Source organism: Hypanus sabinus, chromosome 27 (genome assembly GCF_030144855.1).
Source record: "Hypanus sabinus isolate sHypSab1 chromosome 27, sHypSab1.hap1, whole genome shotgun sequence".
NCBI lineage: Eukaryota > Metazoa > Chordata > Chondrichthyes > Myliobatiformes > Dasyatidae > Hypanus > Hypanus sabinus.
This window is the reverse complement of record NC_082732.1, coordinates 33,818,354-33,843,231: the sequence shown is the minus strand read 5'-3', so window position 1 is coordinate 33,843,231 and position 24,878 is coordinate 33,818,354. Positions and strand designations below refer to the sequence as shown.

The window sequence follows — 24,878 nt, the reverse complement described above, 5'->3', positions numbered from 1 at the left end:
GTGTGATTCCAGATTTCATGAATTTTTGGAACTTAAACTCTTGGCATTTAATCTCACATCTGCAGTTCATTGGTCCAGAACTGTGGCTGGTAGTCCAGTAACTTAACCAGTATATTGTCAAACCTTGACCGGTCCCAACAAACCCTCTCACCCCAACCTCAGCCTGTGCACTAAATCTTATTTACTGATGGTAACCAACTTGAAAAAGACAGCTTAATTATTCTTGTGTCAACACTTTGTGTGTGTTCTAGTAAGGAGTTCTGGCCAAAAAGTTGATTTGTCCTTCTCTTTCCATCTGGGGAAACTTATATTTGACGAAGGAAATGTATTTACAACCTTTCACTTTTATTTCTGTTTTCCACTGTTTGTGTGATGATTCTTGCCAGTACCTCACTCAAGCACTGACTCGTTAATGGCTGCTGCTTGCCTGACTTTTAAATGGCTTAGTTTCGGATAGATGATGCGCCCGTTTTCCCGAAGGAATTAGAGAGCGACTGCTGACCTTAAAGACAGAGAGTGAAAACAGGAAGAAGTGGGGGAGAAATGAGCAAGGGGGCAAGAGAGAAAGTGAGACTTGTGGCTTTGTAGGCAAGCATAAAGTTGTTGATTGCCTCCTCTGCTGGTGCTGGTGGTTACTGTGCCCTGGCAGAGCAGTGAGGGTGAGTGCCTTGGTATCTGACGTGCTGGCAAGATGCAATGTTTCAGTGATCTCTCTCTCTCATCTGCACCAGGGGTTTTTTTTCAATTATTTATTTATTTATTTATTGAGAGACCGCACAGAGGACCACGCCACTCAGCAACCTCCTGATCTAATCCTAGCCTAATCACGGGACAATTTACAGTGGCCTAATTAGCCAACCAATTGGTACGAATTTGGACTGTGGGAAGAAGCCAGAGGAAAGCCTCACGGTATTCCCAGTGGCGGGAGTTGAACCCAGGTCGCCTGCACTGTAAAGCGTTGTGCTAACCACTATGCCACCGTGGGTTTGAGGGCCAGCAGTCTGCTCTCCCTCGTGGTATCAGGATGCCCTTGCCCTCACATGTAAAAGAATCCACCAGGTAAATGGCCCAAAATATTTGCGATAGACTCAAATCCACAGTGGAGACTGCACTGCCCGCATTCCTGCCCCATCTTCTGCAATATAGAGTATCTTCTTTCCGTTGAAATGTGGAACCGCTGTGCATCTTTATATCATCAGTTCAAAACAGGAGGCTTTGCATGCACCAGTGAGATTATAGTTTCAATACATGACAATTTGACCCATGTTGTTCATGTGATCAAACTGTTAAGATGTTTGAAAACAAGAACTTCAGCTATGTTCAGATTCATTACATCACATGCCTATCCCTCACTGATTGTTTCTACTGTTTATTTTATTTGCTTGTACATTACAAGCCACTCAAGGAATAATTTACTAAAATTGTTTATTATTATGGTTTTGTTTTGATTGTGGAATTGGTTATAGTTTTAAACTGAATTTAATAGACAAAATGGTCCACAACTTTTGGTTTAAAATCTTGTTTTATTTTGTGGCAAGCCTGACTCGTAAAAAGCCCAGGAATTTTACCGTGCCAGGACTGATATGCCCATTTTAGCTTGCAGCCCTTATGAATGGTCATGGTGTCGAAATCTCTTGTAATAGAGACGCAATGTGAGGAAGGTTCAGAGGTCAAGCCCGGCTGATGTGATTAGTGGGAGTGACAGAATGCGCTTTCAAACCACTCAGCAGATCTCCGAGAGAGGGGAGAGACAGATAAAATTTCACCGGCGCAGGGAGAGAAAGGGATGAAGAGCTGGTCAAGAGGGCAGAAGGCTCTGCCTCTGTTGCTGAACACAGGGCTAAGTACAGCTCTGTGCTTACTGGAGTTGTCTGTGCCTTACAGTAGTTTCAAAGTTATCTATCTGGAGACTATTCAAACAAGTCCAGCACTTGAGGCCCACAGTAGCAGAGTTCCACAACTTTAAGTACAAACACAGGTCAGCAATTTCTAATTTTATTCTGAATACTATTTGAGGAAGAATCTTACATTACCCGTGTGTCATTTTTAAAAAATAATCCTTGTGTTTTAATTTCATTTTCTTTTACGAATTACAAACTTCATTACAAAAACTAAGAGAAAAGAATTTATCTTTGATATGGCAGTTCAGTATATAAAGAGTTACTGGTTTTAGGAGCACCTTAACTTTTTAGCTAAAGTTTTGTTTTGCTTTGTGGCTTTTGTTTTTGATGGATGCTGTGTCCTGAATGTCCCACAATAATAAAACACAACTAGTTCTCTTTTCGTTCCACCTTGGGGCCTTAGGCATTAATTAGCATAACAACAGTGTACTGTGATTTTAGACTTTCTGTAAATCGTTAGAAATGGAAGGAACTGATTAATGTAACTTCTCCACGTGCATACAATGCATCCTAAAATGGGGCATCTCTGAGAAAAGAAAGAGCACTCTTATCTCAATGAGGCCCTTATTTCAGGGTAGTTTTATGGTGTACTTGAAGATTTCAGGCTGGACCTTTAGTAAAGGAAGAGACTGCAGGAGAGAGAGAGAGGGAGAGAGAGAGAGATCAAGATTCATTTGTGGGTGTAACATGAAGGAAGTGGGAGTCTAGTAATTGAGGTAACATCCCATGGGGTCATTCTCCAATTGCATAGTGTCACTGAAAATTTGGAAGGCATAAGAGAAGCAACTAAATTGGGGACCAGTTTCAAACTGTGGAAATGCAGGTGAACTGTCAAACAGGAGAGCCAAAGATGTTCATCCTGTCATCGTAATACTGGAGAATCCTTGTCTTTACATTGTAACACAGAGCAAGAAAACCCAACTCTTTTAGTACAGCTCAGGGTCCTTTTGCAGTGTCCTAACACTATCAGGCCAATGATTTGTGAGGTGATTTGTGAGGTTTTTTGCGAGGACACAAGACATTTTTACAAGTTTTATTTTGCTTGACAATGCTTTGCAGTAAATCTGCCAAATTCATTGTTTTATATGTATCACTGTGATGGATTTTTTTGGCATTCTAAAATACAGAATATCTGCTGAGGGGAATAATTTGTTACTATAAGTTTGCACTGTGAAAAGCTAGTTTTGAACCACTCTTTGTTTTCCCTTTTCTTGAGAGTCTTTGAAATTAACTGAAGAACTGAGCAAGTTTTGGGACACAAAGGGCAATGCCTACATTGCTAGACAAGGGGGCCTCCTGGTGGCCATAATAAATAATTACAACCAAAGCATAAACACTTCAATCCAATTCCAGGTTTGAAAGGAGGGTTCTGGTTACACATGTGTATGGGAAACTGAATTAACCAGTTCCAAAGACTTTGATCCTTCTCCTTGTATCTTGGAATTTAGGAAGGACGAAAGCGGCCTGAACTTGTTGCCCAACAAAGTTAAATGAGCAGTGTGGAAGTCACTGAGCAGCTGAGGGTTTCTGCTGTGAGCAGAACAGGAACAGGTCACTGATCCACTTCCCTTTTGGGTGATTACAATGATTCAATTTCCTGCACTGTCATTGTATATCATGTCTGTGAAAAAACTGATCAGAATTGGGGTGAAAACTGAGTTAATAGCCCAGTTCCATAAGCACAAATCTATTGTGGATCAAATCCTCCTTACCTCTCACTAAATATTTTGTTGTCTTGCCAACAGGATGCCTAGAGGCAAAGAAGCAATGTTGTGGCAGCATTGAATGCTGCACTATGGGCTAGAGGCACCGATTGAGTAGCTGAGGTATTACTCCACTGGTCCCAATTTCCGCAATCCTTTCATGCTGGGGTGGGAATTCCAGATTGCGTGCCCAACACTGATTTCTCTCCTGGTATTGTTTCTATGCCACAATCCTGATATCAACTGGGGTAGCATTTCCTTTGAAAATTAATCAGAAGTTCAGGTTCCTGCTGGTCCCCCACAAGGCCTTCATGTGACTCCTCTCCACAATGAAATAAGGACCCCGAGCTGACAAAATCAGAGGTATAAGAGCAGATCTACCCAGAACCAATGGAAAAATAGAATAAAGATCTTGTTCTTGCATTTCACATCAGATAATGAACACTGAGCTGAAATGAATATGGACTCTTCATTCTTGCATTTTATATTCTGTGTTTTCACGCCGTTCTTTCTTGTCGTTCGTGTGATTTGTTTTTTTTTCCATGGGGGAGGAATGATTGATCTTTTTTATTTTAATGGGTTCCTTAGTTTCTTCTTTCTTGGTTTTCTTTGTTTCGTGGCTGTCTATGGGAAGACGAACCTCAGGGTTGTATACTGTATGCCTACTTTGATAATAAATGTCCTTTGAATTCCAATATGCTGAACTCTACATCATGTGGGCATAATAACAACAACACCTTACACTGATAAAGGTGCTTAACTGTCTTTACTGGCTACCTCTTTTTACATTATTATGCAGATTCCCTTTGATCAGCTCACTGCCCTTCCCACTTTCTCTGCTACTTTTTCTTTCCTTTGTTCTTTCTTTGTTTTCTTTCTAGATTTTCTTTCCTTTGTTCTTTCTATCTCTCTCTTTCTCTCTCTCTATCTTTCTTTGTCCCTCTCATTCACTCTCTCTACCTTACTCTATTTCTATCTCTTTTTATCCCTCTATCTTTCTTTTCATCTTTCTTTCTTTCTAAGAATCAGAATCAGGTTTGATATCACCGGCATATGTGGGCTTTCACCTAATGGGTTTCGACCAGAAAGAGTAACTTTTTTTCTTTCCACAGATGCTGCCTAATTTGTTGAGTTTTTTTTAATTCTCTGTTTTTATTAAAGATATATTCTTTTAGCATGCAAACCTTGAATCACTGGTTTGCATCTTACCTGTTCTGCCTTCTCCACGTCCCCAGGGTTATTTCCAAGTCGGACTTTGTTTCTATTTTGTGATCCAAGAGATGTTTGTTGACAATCTGAACTCTGTTGAGATTGCAAGAGATTTGGCTGCCCCAGTCTCCCCCAGACGCTGAATCTTTGGCAGGAGCTCTTCTCCGTAATGCCAACTGCAGCTGCAACTTGTATGTCGTGCTCACTTCTGATTGTTTTCAATGTCTGCGTGTTTGTATAAGTGTGCTTGAAGTTTGCATTTGGTGGATATGTGTCTCAGTGGCCATTGTCTGTGGAGAAGAAAATGGAAATAGTCTTCAGCAAGAGCGTAAATTAAGAAAAAAGAACCTTTAATTTCCAGTATCCCCAATTTTCCTAATTAATCTGGAGGACGAAACTTGGGCTGGTCAAGCCTGGTTTACACTCCTGCCTGAATTTAGCTTTGCCGAATTTGTGGGTGGAAGGGTTGTGGGCAGGGGACTGTCGTTTCGTGTTGTGTGCATTGTTCAATGTTCTTGTGTTGTTCAGACTATACTAAAGCGCTTTCTATTTATTTCCCCCAACAAATGCTCAACGCGAATCCCAAGGGCAAAAATAAGCTCTGTTAACACTTAGCAGCTGATGTAATTGTTTTGACTTGAGTTGCTTTTTCTTTTCTTTTCCTGACCATTTTTTTGCCTCTAGACTATAACCTTCAAACCGTGGTTCTGACCTTACGGCAAAGCAGAGGGAGGTCTGCAGGGTCGCAGGGTGTTTGGTTGGGGGGTGGGGGGGGGGGGGGGCGGTCAACAAATTTCAGTTCAACTCCTATCAAATTTCTGTATCTGTTGAATTCATTTTGCACTATTGTGTTGCAATAGACTTTTTCAAAAGCATTTCTGTGATGGTAATAATTTTCATTCAAGTAATTATTTTGAAGATTGGGTTTGGTTCTTCAGAAGCATGTCTGTGCTCGCAATGAAACCTCCACAGTGGGACATTTTGCCTTTAAACTTGCAGACAGATCGATATACGGTAACGGTCCACTTACTCGTCACCAGGATATTTTTCTTTTTTTGATTGGTCTATCAATTAGAAACTTATTCCTCGGTGGCTTGAAATGTGGCGTTATGAAGCATTTTTGTGTCTTCTGGACAACCGTGCTGCATTTAGCCAAAGTGCAAGAAGCAGTTAATGATTGAAGAGAGGCTTTAATATCTGTGTTTGTCGTGTTAGTCCTTTTGGGGGTTTGTGTTACTGACTGACTTACCGGTGTTCAGGGCAGCAATGAAGGTCTTCCATCTCCGTCCGTATAGAAAGATTCTTCATTGCTGTCTCCGTAACAACCGTATTTTTTTTTTGACATGCCAGGGTTGTTAGCCCTGAGCTGAACCCCCGAACCTGGGGGGCCGGTGAACCACTCTTAGTCTGCCCTCTACCCTTTGACCTGTTTGGCATGGGTGACCCTGCCAAGACCCACAGCACCAAGCTCTGACTCCGGCTAACGTAGCTCTCTGGGTCATTGAGACGTGCAAGCCCCCAAACCCTATGGCAAAGTTGTGGTCCACTTGGAAGTCCGTGTTAGTACTGCCGTTTGGATTCTTTTAGCGTGGTGATTGTGACAAAGGACTCTTTGACTTAACTTAAAGACTAGTTTTACCTGCCACGTGTGCATCAGCACATACAATGAATGGCGACACTTGTGTCAAATCAAATCAGCGAGGATTGTGCTGGGCAGCCTGCAAGTGTCCCTTCAGGCACCAACATAACTCAATAACTCTAATGTCATTGGAGTGTGTGAAGAAAGTGGAGCGCCTGGAAGAAACCCACTGGAGAAAGTCAAAGCTCTTTACAGACCGCAGTGGGAATCGAGTCCTGATTGGTGATCGCTGGGGCGTTGTAATGTGTTTGCGCTAACCGCTACGCTAACTGGCCCATAAATTAAATACCTTAGTCACCAGCGGCAGATGGAGAACCCACTTGTTACAAAATGACAACTAGAAGTCAAGCATCCAGCTGAGAGCTGATGAACATTTTCTGGATAACAACTCAATACTTGCTCTTAAACGTTTGGAATAAACATTGTCCCAAACCCTCTTGCGTAAGCCATGGAGAATAGTCTTTATTTTGAACTGCAGTCTTCCTTCAGTCTCTCTGCAAGTGAAGATTGCAGTAGAACCGTAAGAGTCTGCAACATGGGTTCTAGCTCAATTGTGGACAACTGACTCCGAATGATATTCAGTGCTAAGATTCACTTTCCAGCCTCATAAGCAGAAGTTACAGTTCTGGGTCCCAGCAGGGATGGATTAGTGAAGTTATTCACCACTTATCAGTGGGATCCCTCTTTATTCAGTTAAGAGCTAAATCACTATTTACTCTATATGCTGTGCATTTTGACAGGTTCTTCATATATTCAGCATCTTAGATTAACTTGATTTTTAATCTTGTTTCTAGATTTACTATAAAGTAATTAAAGAGATTAAATCGGGTGATGAACTTCTTGTTTTTATGAAGGACGGCGTCTATCCTGATGGGACAATGCCACCAAACCTAGATGGTAAGACTGACTCAAAGTGTCATAGGGGTCTTACTCAGTATGAATCTGTCTTTACTTACTGTCATCTGACCACGGTGAAACTTTAAGGCACCTCCTAAATTCTCTGTGATGAGGTGGTGCAGTGACTCTTCAGGTGATATCAAACATCCACGTCCCCCTCTGAATTGCAGCCCACCCTGTGGTTTCTCAGTCCCAGGGCCCCAAACCGATTGTCTGGCCACCCTCTGAGAACTTGCAGAGACGCTTTCCTTTCCCTTCACCCATCCGTTTCCCCATTTCCCGACCCGCCTTGGCGGACTGCCGGCAAATCCAATGCCACCCTGGTGAGGCTGACAGCTGGACGGTGGTCACCTCACTGTGAGGGGTTTCACTCCAGTTTACTTCTCGCTTCTATGTTGCTCCTTCCAACTTTCTCCTCTCCCACATCCTGATTGTCATCTGATGATGTGATCTCAGCACAGTTCAAGTGTGAAGGGAGACCCCCAGCACCACGAGATTTTCCCTGCCTCATTCAGCCAAGGAAGTAATTTTTGTATTACGGCATAGGGGCATGCGGCTCTTCATTTCCTTCCTATTTTGGGTCTCATTTCCTGAAAGCCCTTTTGATTGTCCAGTTGAGCCAAATTTTACTTTGAGGAGTCCGCCCCCCACTCCTTCCCGTATTCATTTGTATTGCTGTGTACGGATCTTTTATAAGATTAGCTTTATTTGTCCCATGTACATCAACACATACAGTGAACTGCGTTGTTTGCGTCGCTCGAAGCAGCGAGGTTTGTGCTGAAGGCAGCCCACAAGTGTGGCCACGTTTCCAGTGCCAACGTAGCATGCCCAGGGCTTATTAACTCTAACCTGCGCTGTACATGATGAAGGAGGCAACTAGAGCACCCAAGGGAAACCCATGTGGTGGGAGGGAGAACATAAAATCTCTTTATAGACACTGGCAGGAATCGACCCCATGAATCCCTTTGGTCTATGCTGATCCTGTCGACGTCAGATGGGGGAGGCGAGATGTGGACTGTGGAAGAGGAGGAGTGGGGGGATCAGAGAGAACTTCAGTCCAACGTGGACGCCCTGAAAGGTGGTCATTATGAGGGGAGGTCTTGATCTTGACCCTAGCTGTAGCGCCAGTCACACACTGTCAAGGCTCATACCATGCCATTGAACATTGACACGGTCAGCAGTCAGCTCAGGAAGGGAGAACATGAGGACTTCAAAGAAAAAGCTTCAGTAAAAGATCTGACAGTAGAAGAGAAAAGAGTAGAGAAATGGAGCCTGTGAACAGGCAGCAAGTGAGGTTTGAATAACCCGCTCGGTGGAGGAGACGGCTTCATAGATTAGTGTACAAAGAACACATAACTCTGCTCCCTTTGGCTCCTTTTTTAAAAAAAAACCCATTAGGATCTGATTTATTTTTTTTAGTCACATTCCTCTTTTGTCCCAAGTGCTGTTAAGAAGAGTGGAGGATACTTTGACAAAGACGTAGAGGGTATAGCGGGGGAGGGACGAAGGCTGCAGTGGAAGGGGATAAGACTACTGTTGAATCATGAAGTGTGGGGGCAGAGCTGGGGCAGACTTGACCCCTTCACACCAGTTGTTATTCTGGAAAATTTACAGCATCCAGGGAATTGTTTGACTTGGCACAGGGACTAGGATGCTTCCTCGTAAACTCAGTAATAGCTGCTCCCTTTATTTAATGTGTTTGAACTTGGGCTGCAATAATTTATGATTGTACAGTACGAACCCACGTTGTAATCGGCCTGAATACTTTTCTGCATGGTTTTAACTGGCTCCCGGCTAAACACTTTGACTCACTTTATTTAATCTTTTTCTCCCGCCTGCTTGATCCCTACGGCCGGTGGCCCTCGCAGAGGAGCAGAGGTACCGCTGTGGAGACTGCGACGAGCTGTTCCGCTCGAAGGTGGCACTGCGGCGGCACCAGGCGTACGCCTGCAACAACGTCAATGCTATCTTCACCACTATCAACGAAGACTACAAGCAGAGTCAGCTGGATGACGGGCAGCTCCATGAGTGCAAGGACTGTGACCGTATATTCCCCAATGAATACAGGTATGCACAAGCCCAACCGCAGCCCAGGACGGGAACGGGGCTGGAGGAGGTATTTAACCCCTTCCCCGCCGGTGCCACTAATGCTGTCACTTGTTGCACTATGCACAGAGCAGCTGTAACTACACCAAAGATAAAAGTTTCTTGAGCTGCTCTAACAGGTTCATACTTGGGATAGAGACTTGTCTCTTATGTAAGGCTGGCGGTATTCAGGATTTTTTTTTGAACCGATCTGTCTCCATTTTCTTTTTTTTTGTTGGCCTGGATGATATTATTGGGTTTGCAGTTGAAAATTTTGGGTGTTTTTCAGCAGGCCCATAAAGAAGAAAGATAACCTTGCTGCCAGTAAAGAGGGAATTTACAAAAAAATGTGCTTAACATTACAATTGTGCGGCATGGTAGCGTGGCAGTCAACATAATACCACTGCGGGTTCAGTTCCGCCACTGTCTATAAGGAGTTGGTATGTTCTCACCTTGACCACCTGGGTTCCCTCCTACACTCCCAAGACATGATGGTTAGTAGGTTAATTAGTCACATGAGTGCAACTGGGCGGCGCGGACACGTTAGGCCGGAAGGGCCTGGTAGTGTGGTGTATCTGTACGTGAAAAGAGTCACTGTATTGGTAATGTTGATCTGGCTGTTCTTAAACCCATCCATGTTGAAATGCCATGCCACCTCCCTAATGAGGAACTCAAATGTTCCCTGAATCATCCCAGGCTTCTTACTTCCAAAGCTCCTATTTCTAGCAGAGACCTCACTTAGAATTTGAGCTTGTGTACCTTTGACACAGCTCTGTGCTTTAACTGGAATTACTTATAGATATCATTTTACTGCCTGATTGGTCAATTACTTGTATGAAATAATGGATTAGGAAGGTGTGTGACATTTTAATTTATTATAGGGTAATCAGCTCTCAGTATGTCTGTCTATTCAAAGGTTTTGTACCCAGTGCTATTTTAGCACTGATGTTAACATTCAGTTCCAAATTCAACAGTGTCAAAAGGAATTTATATAGTTAAAAATGTCAAGTTTCTGAATGTTTGAGGTGAACAAAGTCCTTATCACTCGGTACAATTTGAATGCAAACTACTCATTCATTAGTTGAATTAGGTTCTATTAAACGTGCATTAATTATGGTTTATCCATGCCGTTGGGATTAATTTGAAAAGGCTCAGTCCCTCCCTGCTGAAATTTCCAGTAATTTACCAAGATGAAGTTCGTTTGCCATTCTCTTTCAAGTAGATTTGGGGGGGGGAGGGGTAGTGGGAGGGAAGTCATTTGTAAATGGGCAGTGTTTATAGAAGCTACAATGCACTTACAGTCATTTCCTGAAAGTCTGTTCAGCTATAATAGTTAATAATGAGAATATATTATTGAAGTGAATGATACTGTCGTTTGTAAATGCACCCTGCAACTCACTTGCAAATGGATTGTTCTCACACTCGAATTCCCAGTCTGTTAGCTGGTGATTGTGGTGGCGGCTCGGTAAAATCCCTCCTTATTTGGTAAATATTTGACTCTAAACTTGCTACTTTTTTTTGCTGTAGACTCTCTGAATTTTTTCCCCTTAATGTTGACCTCTGGTTTGATACACCTTTTTGATTCCTCTATTTTTTTTTTCTCTCCTCATTTGTTAATCCCTCCACCACTACCACTGAACTATTGAATGATGTTCATTTCTATGGTGTTCAACCACACATAATCCCTTGATACCTTCGCTGGTTAAGGGTTGCCTCATTAGGTTTGTCCGGCCCCACCACAAGCACACACTTTGCAGCTGGTGCTGGAGAATTTGTAGCCCACGGCATCTTCACAACTATTTATCAAACGAGAGTGGCACCTCTGTGTTTGAACCTGGCCATCTCCTGGTTCTCTGTACCACAACGAGTGATGCAGGTACCAGATGGATCAGCGGGGACTTGAAGTGCACTGTGATTTTTTTTTAAGATAAATAAAACGTGCTATCTCACACTGAGGCACAGCATGTGGCTGATGGATCCATCTCTCATTTCTCTTCCCGTCTGCGCAGCCTAGAGCAGCACATGATCATTCACAGCGAGGAACGCGAATATAAGTGTGACCAATGCCCAAAGGCCTTCAATTGGAAGTCCAATCTGATTCGCCATCAAATGTCACATGACAGCGGAAAACGCTTTGAATGTGAAAATTGTGATAAGGTAAGGTTGAAGGTAAGAAGATCCAAAACTTTTTATTGTCTCATTGCTTATATTGTTAAGAGCCTTCACGCAGAGGACTTGAGTGGCATAATGGAACTGGATGTTCTGCTTAATGGAGCTCAAATTAATGGAGATACGCGTTAACTTGTATTCAGACTCGCTTACTTACTGCCCGTTTAGGTAGCATGTTTAGGGCAGCATTGAAGGTCCTCCATCTCTGGCAGCGTTCAGGGCTTCCTTCATCATGTCAGTAGCTTCCTCCTGGTTTTCACTATCGTCAGTCACGCAAATCCCAGATAGAGACTCAGGAAGACCATCGCACTCAGACGCAGAAGGATTCCTCCTTGCTGTTTCCATAATTTTGTTTGACCAGTCAGGGTTGTTGGCCCTGAGCTGAACCCCTCAAACCTGGAGGACCGGTGGACCACTCTTAGTCTGACCTCTACCCCTTGACCTGTTTGACAGGGGTGGCCCAACCAAGAGTCAAAGAACAAAGCCCTGACTCCAGCCAACATAGCTCTCCAGGTCATTGAGGCACACAAGCCTCCAAACCCAACGACCAAGGTGTAGTCCTCTTGAAGGAGATTGTTATGGGCGTCACCTTTTATTAGTTTTCCTGTATAAGTATTGAGATCCAAACCAACGGGCATATTTAATAGTAATAATCTGGCAAAAGTTATGTTTTATATTCACTTTGACCCTGTGATCAACCAGACTTCAGTTGTACTGCATAGTCAGATTATGGGCCCTGTAGTTTGGATAGTTTTGGGGAAAATGTGAATTAAAGTTCTGTTGTATGATCTAATGAAAATGCAATGGCAAACTAATGAAATGTACTGGAACATTACAGCCAATGCCTTTTACTGATGACAGTGTTTTCAGAAGTTGTGTCCATATCTGAATTAGGGCGCTTGTTTGCAGCTGTACTTACCAATTGCTGAGTTAAGTTATTATGGCAATGACTTAAAAATTACACTTAGTTTCCAACTCACATAAGTCAGTGGTATCAAAACTGATTTCCAGACAACATCTACCACAATTTGGAGATATTTAAATAATTCTGAAACGAACATCCAAAAATACCCAGTACATCAGGTAGTCTCCAGGATTCAGGAACTGGGCTGCTGCCAAGGTGAATGTGAATAGAAGGTATTCAGGCGCAAACAAAAAGACTGAAAGCCACTTCTGGAATTCAAAAAAAAAACAAAGCAGTTTCATTCCGCTGTTTGAGTTTCTGGTGTCTCAAACAGAAGTGTAATTTTATCAGATGGTATGACGAGCAAGGATTTAGATAGCAGTGTTTTTCTGTTTAATAATGGGGAGGGAGTTCTTTGTTACCTTAGGCGGGTCGGCGTACAGTGACTTGTTCAAGAATCATTTGACTTTGTACCACTCAATAATCTGCTCCAATGCAACGGCACTTCATGTCACTCATGAAGAAAAGGAACTGGAGCTTTTTTGCATTGCCCAAAGCTCGGGACAACCTAAGGCACTTTGCAGCAGATCAGATGCTTTGAAATGTAAGAGCGCAAAAGTAGCAATATAATTATCATTCCAGTCACTGGAGTTTCAGTAATGGTAGAGCTTCTATGCAATTTTAAGGTAAGGTAAAATTGTTAGGTAGCTTTTTTAAACCCGGGTCTACAACTGTTTCTCGAGACCCACCCACACAAAATGGTGGAAGAACTCAGCAGGTCAGGCAGCATCTGTGGAGAAGAATTAACAGCCAATGTTTCGAGCCAAGACCCTTCATCAGGACTGGAAAGGAAGAATAACGAAAGTGGAGGGAGGGGAAGGAGTACAAGTTGGCAGATAATAGGTGAGATCAGGTGAGGAAGCAACTGGTGCACATCACAAGTCTTGGTTAGGCGACCACTACCACCAGGTAGACGAACTCTGAGGAATATTGATAAAGACTGGGGTCATCCATGTTGTAAAGACACTGCCCAGAAGAAGGCAATGGCAAGCCACCTGTTGAAAACTTCGTCTATGTCGTACAGCACAGCAAGTGATGATGATGGTGAAGTGAGGGAAAAAGTGAGTGTGTGGGGGAAAGGAGGCAATAAGGTCAGAAACTGGAAGGTGAAAGGTGGAAGAGGTAAAGGATTGAAGAATAAGAGGAGAACAGTAGACCATGGAAGAAAGGAAAGAAGGAAGGGAGGTGATGGGCAGATGAGGAGGGGGAGAGGAAGAATGAGAAGCTAACCAGATTGGGGGAATGGAGGAGTGATTACTCCAAGTTGGAAACATTGACGTTCATGTCATCAGGTTGGAGGCTACCCAGACAGAGTATAAGGTGCGGCTCCGCCAACCTGAGTGTGGTTTCATTGAGGCGGCAGAGGAGACCATGGACAGACATGTCAGAATGGGAATGGGAAGTCGAATGGCTACCAGGAGATCCTACCTTTTGTAGTGGCCAGAGCAAAGGTGCTCAACTAAGCAATCTCCCTAATGTAGAGAAGGCTGCACAGAGAGCACCAGATACAGTAGAAGACCCCGACAGATTCACAGGTGAAGTTTCCCAGTTTCTTGTTTGAGTCCAACCTTTCCCCTCACCTGGTCTCACCTAATACCTGCCAGCTTGTATTCCTTCCCCTCCAGCAACCATCTTACTCTGGCTATTGCTGCCTTCCTTACCTACTCTGATGAAGGGTGTAGGCCTGAAACATCAACTTCTCATTCCTCTGTAGATGCCAACTGACATCCTAAGTTCTTTGGATGCAGAATGTTTTCTACTTTGCATACACACACTCATTATTTGTCTGTCCATAAATTAAATGGTAACTTAGAGCTTGCATTGTGCTCTGTTTATATGATTTGCCACCAGTTCTTGAAGATTTGGGTCAACCTCCTTTTAGTAACACTTTGTACTGTAAATTGCCATGTCAACGGTCACAGCAGTTACAGTTTTGGCCACCAAGTGACTGCAGGAAGGAAGTTTAATAAGTCTCCCTTCCAACTCATCTTTACTTCAATTAATCAAAAACAACAGGTCAGGCAACTTTCACTAGATTCTTGTGGCATTTTTCACTTATATTTATTTGTAGCCGTGTGCTTCTGAGCAGTCTCTCATTCTAAAGAGTGCAATTATGAACTTTGCTTTGCCCCATTCTTATATGCAGCCAGACAACCACATTTGTTTTGTTTGTCACTCATGAACTCTTGGCTCCAGGATTTTGTGAGGATCTATTGTATATCCTGTCCATCTCTTATTTACATGTTGACTATCAGTGGGACCATCCAGAAGCACTTCAGCTTCCACATAATAGTCTAAATGGATGTAAAGTTTGGCAAGCACATGGTGAGAGCAAGGGCAGTACAAGTCTATTATTAACACTTTTTGACCCCTTTGTTGTCAGATTTATCACACTGCTAGTCTGGCACTCAAATTTCCTTTCAATAAATATTGGGGAAGACTGAAGCTATTGCCTTGGTTCCCTGCCACAGACTACATTTGCTGATAATCATTATCAACCCTGGAAAATATCTGGGTATGAGGCAGTGTTCATGACCTTGATATTATGTTGACTCTAAGGTGACCTTCTGGCAACATGTTTGCATCACCACCAAAGTTGACCATTTCTACTTTTCAGAACATTGCCTAGCTGTTACTCTGCCTCATTTAATCTGCTGCAGATTTTTTTCCATGTCCTTATTTCCTCTAGACTTGATTGTTCCAATGCGCGCCAGGCCAGCCTGCAATCTTCCACCCAATCTAAACGAGTACCCTTCCAAAGTTCTGTTGACAGTATCAAAATTCAAACTGTTTCATTAACATAGTGCTTACTAAGTTACATTGACGGCAGGTCAGATAACCTCTCAGCTCTATAATTTTTATCCTTGTTTTCAATTTCTTCTGTGGCCCTGTGCCTCACATTCTAAATAACCTCTTCCAGTTCAACAAAGTTTTGAGATTTCTGGCTTCTTCCCATTCTGGCCTCTTACACATCCCCTGTTTTAATCAGTCTTACACTGGCAGCCATGATTTCAGCTGTCTTGGCATTAGATTTTGGAATTTCCTTCCCAAATCCCTCTACTTCTCTACCTTTCTTTTCTCTTCTAAGACCTTTTTTTCTTTGAAACAGTTGGGCCTAAATGATTGGCCCTCTTCAGTGATATCAAAAGTGGTTAGTGCCTTGGACTAGTTAGCTCTATATAGTGGATTACATTATTGCAAGTTGTTATTGTGGTGAGAATCAGTATTAAGTCTTGTGCAATTTCTAAGGTGTTACACAGTGGGAATCCAGGGACCTCTGATATCCCTGGAGTTATTATCTGAGGTTCAGAATGTGCTTGCAGTACCTCTCATTAATTAAGTGATTCCAGCTAATCACAGGGATAATGAAGCATCAGTCATTTATCAATAAAGCTTCAATATTGGTTATGCCTCTGTGCATTGACTGGTAATTATAGATCCCCTGATGCTTAGGGAATTTCCATTGACAAGTGACCTATTTAGGTTATCCATTGACGTTCCCAATATGTGCAGCAATGGGCTGTCTTGCAGTATGTTTTAAAAGGAACAGAACCATACTGGAAAAATTGCTGTCACCCTGTCTCCTGCTGATCCAGCAGAAAAAGATCTATATGACAGAGCCACACAAGTATTAAATCATACCGGGCAGCAAATGAGTGGAAATCTACCACCTTTTCTCCTGGATTGAGGACCCAAGGTAAAATACTCAATTTGACTGAAAATAACTTACACAAAACAACCTGTCAACTCTGGCAAAACTTTGCAGATTTTATCCCAAAGCTGATAAAATATGGAATTTTACAGCATCCCCATGTCCTTGTCAGCTTGATAAAGTGGCACCAGTTTGTCTCACTCTCCTACTCCTTCCCAAAGTGCTACATACTTTTGCCCTTGATTAATTTAAGCTTCCGGTGCGATAACGATAGCTGTCTAAAAGAGATCTCCAAAACAGATGATCGGAACCCTCCACGTGCGCAAGTTTCCAATGACTTCCTCTGTTTTTTTGCTTTCTCTCCTTCCTGTCCATCAGGTCTTCACCGATCCGAGCAACCTCCAGCGGCACATCAGGTCTCAGCATGTGGGAGCCCGGGCGCACGCGTGCCCTGACTGTGGAAAAACCTTTGCCACGTCATCTGGACTAAAACAGCACAAGCACATACACAGCAGTGTTAAGCCTTTCACCTGTGAGTTATCGAACTGTCTTAACTTAATATGTAATTGGAGGTGTCCTGTGTTTTCCAAAATCTAATCATTCTCCTCAGCTGAGTTGAAGTGCATAGTGCAGTCCAACAGCCTTTCTCTTTGCAGAGGGCACTCTTTTCTTATTAACGTAGCAGTCAGCACCAGATTTCCATGATCTCCATTATTTCAGAAACCTCATCCCTTGCCAACTTTCTCCTTCGTTACCCCTTAAAATTCTTTCTGATTTTTGCTTTGGTAAATTTTGCAAACTACATATAACATATCTGTCTCCTGATAGTTGTCTCCCCAACAATTCTATGCTTCCTGTCCCCCCCCCCAACAAACCCCAAGCCTCTTCCTCCAGGCAACTTTTTTCCCCAAAGAGTTTTTCCTCATATTGGGGTCCCACAAAGATGATGGCCTTCACTCGGGTGACCTTCAATCACTTCAGTGTTTAGGTTGGAGTTACACAACTTTGCATTCATCAGGCCATGAATTATTGTCCAGGACAGGAAAAAAGCCAAAGGCTTGGTTAGTTGGTTGAATCTGCGTTAAGGCCAATTCAAAAATTTCTGAATATAGCTTTAGCTTTCTATCATATATAATCACGTTAACCAGTCAGGGATAAAGCTCTTCTTTGAAACACATGTGGTTGAATCACAATCTTGAAACCAATGTGGTCCATCAAAACTCTGATCTAGTGCCGCCCACCCATTACACAGAACTCATTATTTACAGAGAGCTGACCTTACAAACTCCTTTTTTTTGCTCAGATTTCTGCTTCAGCCATAACAAATTGGAAATTAAATGGATTTTCTGATAACTGGTCTGTCTGCCATCTAAAAACCATTAGTTCTCGGTGATAAGATTGTTTGAAAAAGTTTCCGTAGGGTTTTGCCATGTACTTCAACACTGGCAAGCTGTTACTCATCATGTTGTTGAAAATTTGATGATTAATTCCAGTACTCAAAGTGATAATTTACAGTGAGAAACTGCTACGTCAGGGACAGCCTGAGCACGTAGTGAAAAACTTGCAAGCTTGAGCATTCATATTTGTGTCGGTTGCACCCTCCTGGGAGAGTGACCTTCGGGATGTGAAGTGCTCTGCAGAATTGAACTAAATATGTAGAAGCTGTCATTTTTCATTTCAACCACAAAGAGCCTGGTGTTATTGGCATGAGCACACTTCCTCCCAAGTCAAGAAGGTAAAAAAAAGTAAATGTCAACTACTGCTGTAGCAACAAGAATTTACTGCTGTCAGATGGAGCTCTTCCTTTGACTTAATGATCTATTTCACCCTCTCACATTTAATTTCACCATTGCCAACTGAAGTCCTGCCTTTTCTTTCTCCAAGGGTGGTGGTGTGGGGTGAAGAAATAGTAAAATCTACTAGATTTTCCATCATGTTCACGGCCAGAAAGTTACCAGATTTACGTACGTGGGTGGAGTCTTCACACTTCTTGCTGCTGCTGGGAAGTAGTTCAGTCAATTGTGTTGGTCTGTAAACCATCAAACTCTTCCATGGGGACGTGACATTAAAATACTTGGCTGAAGTTTGGATTCCAATTCCTCGGGAATCTTTCTTGCTTCTGAGTCACTGAGGACCCATCCTGAACAATTCGGCATCTCTCACGCAGCTAGTAATATAGAACTCAACGGGCCAAGTTTTTGTTCATTTAAGAGCTAGGTAAGAGACCAGAAAACCTGCTGAGCCACTTTAAGAGCTAAGGTGGGTCAAGAGCTGCTGGACCTGAAATGATGATAATCATTTTGATGAAAATGACCATAAATAATCATATGACCAGTGATAATCATAATGATGAAAATGACCATAAATATTCATTTGAGGTAAATAATCTTCTCCTCCTTTCAGTTAAGATCACAATTCACGTACCTCATTGACTATAAATTTAGAAGGTATCCTAAATGAAAAGAGGAGAAGATTGATTTTCTAAAATTCTCTAACCTAGAGAACTGGAGAGACTGAATCACTGGTTATGTTTAAGGCAGAGATATATTTTGATCTATGAGGGAAACTAGATTTATGAAAAACAAGATAAATGCTGAGGTTGAGATCAGAAACTTAATAGGAGAATATTCTTAAGGGAACTATTCTGTTCTTGATTGTATTTCTTATATTCTTATTTTCTTGTGAGAATATGGAAACAGAAGCAGTAGTAAGGTATTTTACCTGTTACGTCCACTCTACTGTACAATAAAATCATTGCGGATTTTTGACCTCATTACTCCTTTCCTATACTAACCCATGTACATTGATTCCCTTAATAGCAGAAACCTAACCATTTCTGTCTTATATACTGTATGGTTAGTGACTGAGCCTCCACAACCATGCTGGATATCTAATTGCAAAGGTTCACCACCTCTGGGTGAAGAAAGTTCTCCCCATCTCTGTTCTGAAAAGCAGACCCCCTAGTTTGAAGTAGCTCTTGTCACCAATATATCTGAATTTATCCTGCCAAGCCTTCTTAGAATATAGTCGAGCCTTCTAACAATTTGGTGACCTCAATGAGGTCACCTCCCATTCTTCCAAATGCTAGAGAGTGTAGGCCCAGTCTGCTTAGTTTCTCCTTCTAGGATAATTTTCTCATTCTTGGAATCAATCTGGTGAATCTCTACTGCATTCCATCTAATGCAAGTGTATACTTCTTTGGCTAGGAGATGGGACATGTACGTAATGTTTCAGGTGCAGTCTTGATTTCTATACACAGCTTTTATTGAAATCCTCTCTCAGTTAAGTCCAGCATACCATTTGCCTTACTAATCTGATTGCTGTTCCTGCATGTTAATATTAAATTACGTACACACACAACTCCCGGTGAACACCAACGTTTATCATGCCATTTAAAAAATACTCTGTAATTCTTTTGTTCTACAGAAGTGGATGAGCTCACATCTCTATTGTCAACACACTTTCTATCATCAGCAAGTCTGGGTATATTCCATTTGCTTCACTCACACAGATGAGTGAAATATTTGAGATCATTGATCTTATGTTCCACATGGGCATCCTCCAAACTGAAGGCATGAGCGTTGATTTCTCGATCATCTGGTCATTTCTCCCCTCTCCCCCATCTCTCTTTTTCCACTCCCCCACTCTGGTTCCCTTCTCACCTCTTCTCTCCTCCTCAGCTGCCCATTACCTCTCTCTGGTGCCTCTCCTCCTTCCTGTTCTTCCCTGGTCCACTGTTCTCTCCTATCCAGTTACATCTTCTCCAGCTCTTTACCTCTTCCACCTATTGCCTCACAGCTTTATCACCCTCCTCCACCCACACACCAGCCCCCTCACCTGGTTCCACCGATCTCCTGCCAACTTGTACTCTTTCGCCTGCCCCACCTTCTCACTTTAGCTTCCTTTCCAGTCCCGAAGAAGGGTCTCGGCCTGATACTTCGACTCTTTATTCCCCACTGTGGATGCTGCATTGTCTTTAATGATTGATATAGACTATGAAGACCAGGGATCCACTGGTCACGTCCTCCCAACCTGAAATTGACTTGTTTATTCCTAACCTCTGTTTTCTTTTCATTCAACTCTGGGATTTTTTTTTGAGAGACATAAACCTATGTAAACACAGATACCCACAAATTATGTAAATTCACACATAAACTGTTTTTCAGTATCAGGATTTTCAAACCTTTATGTGTGGGAGACCTGACAAATATTGACATACTTACAAATCACACTTCCAATAATAACCTGTAGTGTTTCTGTAAAAGCTGTCAAGCTCCCTTTCCATTTATTGGGGTACTGCCAGTGATGACTCCTGTTCTGATTTTAAACTGAAGTGTCACCTACTCAAAGAAAATCTTGCTCAAATTACAGAAAGTACACTTATTTATCATTATTCCCAGACATTGGAATCTCTGGTAAGAGTGAGAGATCGCATCACAAAGGCTGTTTTTGCAGGTACCTTAGTCTGAAATGTGCACAACCCCATTTTGTTTCTATTTTATTGTTGCCATTTTGGATCAATAAGTTCAAATAGTTCAAAACATAAATTTCACAGATCTTATTTTCCCTCTTGGAATAGCCTTCCCATTTAGTTGCCTACTGGCCTGCACTACTGCTCAGTTCTGGGGTGTTGTCTTTCATTGATTCTGCTATGGTTGTTATGCTATAGATTTATTGAGTATGCCCACAAGACAATGAATCTCTGGCTTGTATATGGTGACATATATGTATTTTGATAATAAATTTACTTTGAACTGAAGCAATGAAACATTTGATTACACATTCCTAAGCTGGAATACCCAAACACCATTTGTTTTGGCCCGGTAGTGTTCTTGCCATGCTATTCCCATACCCAACCCAACCTCAACGTGCAGTACAAGTATGGACCTGACTATAAGTTCAGCATGTGATTCTGTGCAAACTATTTATGAATATCTGAAACCTATAAATCATCATTCAACTTCCATACTAGTAGGAAATATAACTGAATTCTAGAAAGTCTCAAATATGCTTTTTTTTAAAATACTTGTTTTCATTGTGAAATGTATTCATCAAGTGTTTTAATGTGGTTAGTAATATTATTAACTAGATTGGATTGATATTAATTTAAACAAGTCACCAGTTAATGCCTGAAGCTTTGATGAATGACTATGAGAATGAGACTGAGTAGAATTGATAAGCTGAGAGGTCACTGCTGGCTTTATTGTGCTTACCCAAGCCAAGTGAGTATTACCTGAAATGACCTTTTGAAGGACTACTTGTTGTCCTCAGCAGTGCCATTGAATTGTGCTGCTGGGTGTATTTGTTGTCAGTAGTGACTGGGAGGAGCATGTGTGACCTCAAAAAGTGCAACATCCATCCACCCTGAATGGCCAAGAGGAAATCTCTCAAGCTACAAATAGCAGTTCCCACCAGGCAAAGACCATATCTCTCAAAATGAAGATATTTCTGACTTTGCTGTTATTTTCCTTTGACTACTTATGAACCAATTGGATGACTCTAATTTGAAGGCACTAATTGAATGACTCTTATTGGATGAAGCAGCTAGAAAGCACATCACAGGTCAAGGGATTTCCATAAAGTCAGAAGAGAGCAAAAAGCATAGTTCTTATTTCAGGTTTTCACTTTTAAGCCTTTAGTTCGTAATGATAAATATTACCAGGAAAACTGGCTTCCCATAGTACCTCAAGTGGGCAGTCAAGAATCGGCTGCCTTATTTTCTGTTTGATTGAAGTCTTAGCACACAGAACTATTTTTACTCCGTTGTCTAGAAGGAACCATAAGACTGAGTACTAGTGGAGGATCATCTCAAAGTTCATCCATTGAGGTATATATATCTTTCTAATTGAATTATATCGATCTCATAAAATTCTTAACATTTGCTTACAACTCTGATCTGTGCAGCTGAACTTCCAGTTCTCACATTTTTGTGCCATCTTTTCCCATTATGAATCAGTAAGTTCACATTTATAAGGGATTTTGTAATGTATTTTCTTGAAAGTCAGTGTGGTTTTCCACAACAATTGGTAAGCTGAGAGGCCACTCAACCACCCTGACTTCACTGTTTTGGGAGTTTCAGCAAGCTGATCACCATTATTCTTCAGTCCCACAAGTAGCTTAAATCCTGCCTGAAGTGGTTTGTCTCCATTATTTCTCCCCTAATTACTAAAATTTGTACAGTAGACAAGATGAAAAAATCCTTTGTATTTTCTAGTGCCATCATAAAAGCTTTAATTTGAAGGCTTCACTTCTCCCAAATCCTTGAGCTCAAAGTAGATTTTTCTATATAAAGCTATAAATCTTTTAGCTATCATTGACTTGTGCAATCACAGCACTTGCACTGTATGTAATTTAACTGAGTGCATCAATGCTGTTCATCAGCTGTAACTGGCATATTTTTGTTTAGTAGATAACCCTACAGAGTTTTTCAAAAGTGTTTGAATGAAAATTGGTTGTGTACCTTGTCCAGATGATGCAATCAAAGTAATCAGTTTTCACAAAGAATGTGTGCATGCCCATTTATACCGTGGAGAAAAGTTGACACCAAATAACAACCAAATGTTAGATGTATAATAGCATATTAAAACACACAACTATGGAAATCTACGAGGTAGTATTTCATAGATTCACTTTCCTTCTCTGCACATTGTTCTAAAACTTTTTGCTGCTTTTGTGGATAGCCACATAAAAATTAGTGATGTTCAAATCAAACAAGTCAGTCTCAACAAAGCATACAAAGTTTAACAAGACTTATTTGAAAGGGAGATCATGTTTGACCTGTCTGTGGATTTTCTGTCACTGCAAAAAGACTATATAAAGGAGAACCAGTAAATGTAGTGTATCTGGATTTTCAAAAGGCATTTTAAAAAGTACCACTTGAAAGGGTGTCACATTAAAATGTAAGACCTCTTGAGCTAATGAAATAAATAAGAAAGCATTTTTCAGGTTGGACTTGATATTCCAGAGGGTTGTCCATCTGAAATAGAATCCAAAGTGAGTCCTGTGTGATGTAAATCCATTTTAATGGCTTAGATCAGGTGTTCCCAACCTGGGGTCCGTGGACCCCTTGGATAACGGTAGGGTTCCATGGCATTAAAAAAGATTGGGACCCCCTGGCTTGGGTGAATTAGAATGCAATATCTCAAAGTTATTGATGAGGTGAGTCTAGACTAGGAATTGAGCCTGCAAAGGAAAATTGTCAAGTTAAACTAGTATCATGGAAAAGGGAGATAACTCACTTTGATAGGACAGAATAGAAACTCAGAATATTTTTAAATGGTAAAGAAATAGTAGACATAGATTAATTAAGGAGTTTTGGTGTGCTGGTTTATGAAAAGCAGAACATTATTATGCAGAAATAATTGCTAGGAAAACAAGTGGAATGTTAAGCCTTATTGAAAGAAGGTTAAAAAAGGAAGCTGACAAGACTACAGATGTAATTCTTTCTCCATGCTACATGTGGAACACTGGGTAGTGGCCATGTATTTTACTCCTGCTTCTAGTTATGTTCCTTGATTTATGATAATAGCATCCAATAGCATCCAATGTGCCGTGGCAAATCAACAATGGCCATCTTTGAGCCATTTTATTACGTAAAATACAGATTGTAATAGACGTTATTACAATTGGATTAGACTTTGGGAATATTCTCTACTAATGAAAAATGGAGTAAGTAGATTAGAAAAACTTCTTGTACATTAATAGTCACTTAGATTCAAAGAAATTGTTAGAATTTCCATAGCCAGTCCCATCTATTTTCCATCCATTAAGGACACCACACACTGGAAAGGCAAGTTTACACAATTGTTCCTTTACATCACGGGTGCACAGGGAAATGGAAAATAAAATTCATTCTGGAGAAGTCTAAGGTAATCTATTTGTAGAGACAAGGAACATGACAAGGAGTGCATTGTGAATGGGGGAATTTTGATAAATTGTTTGAGAACAACTTATGGCATACTTTTCACTTGATTGATCTACCCTGCTGTTTACAGAGATCTCATTGATCTTGGACAGTATGTAAACAAATCCCTGACAATAAATAGATAAATATGGAAAGTATCATAAGTAATACTTTCCTTAACATAGAACATAAAACAAAGGATTTAATGCTTGAGCTACGCAATACGTTAGGCTTAAGAGTTCATGTTTCATTCCAGTCACCAGGTTATAGGAAATATGTGATTGCACTGCACTGGGGAGAGTCCTGAGGAGATTCCCTGAGGATATTGCCTAGAATTGAGAATTTTAGTTCTACAGAAGGATTGGGCTAAGAATAGGCAAGATTGAGGAGAATTAATTTAAGCATAATATTATAAGGAGTCCAGGGAAAAAAAAAAACTTAACTCACCTAGTTCAATAATAGGGCATACTTATAATAAGGATTTGGAGGAGAAATATTTGCAATGCATGCTTGCAACTCATTCTCAGAAAAGATGGTTGAGGTGGAAATTTTCATTACATTTAAAAATTACTTACATATCACTAAATATGCTATAATTGACAAAGTTGTGGATCAGGGACAGGATAGGCTGAATAACATTTTTATGTGCTATGATCTTCTATGATTCCATTCATTAGTCAAAAAGGTTGCTGCTCTTAAATTTTTGTTGTTTAATTTTAGCAGTGGAATGTTGGGATAGATTTAGAGGATTCCTTT

General features: G+C 41.3%; 1 protein-coding gene across 14 annotated transcripts in view; it reads left to right on the top strand.

Annotated features, from left to right (window-relative positions):
* Positions 1–24,878, top strand: part of prdm16 (PR domain containing 16) — a 742,940-nt gene that overhangs the window by 641,157 nt on the left and 76,905 nt on the right. For 10 of the 14 annotated variants that reach the window (XM_059952207.1, XM_059952208.1, XM_059952202.1 and 7 more), the window contains 4 exons: positions 7,247–7,349; positions 9,218–9,416; positions 11,444–11,603; positions 16,598–16,751. In XM_059952207.1, coding sequence (XP_059808190.1) covers positions 7,247–7,349; positions 9,218–9,416; positions 11,444–11,603; positions 16,598–16,751 — 616 coding nt within the window. The remainder of the gene's footprint in view (positions 1–7,246; positions 7,350–9,217; positions 9,417–11,443; positions 11,604–16,597; positions 16,752–24,878) is intronic. The other 4 variants (XM_059952195.1, XM_059952199.1, XM_059952206.1 and 1 more) reach the window with 2 other exon arrangements.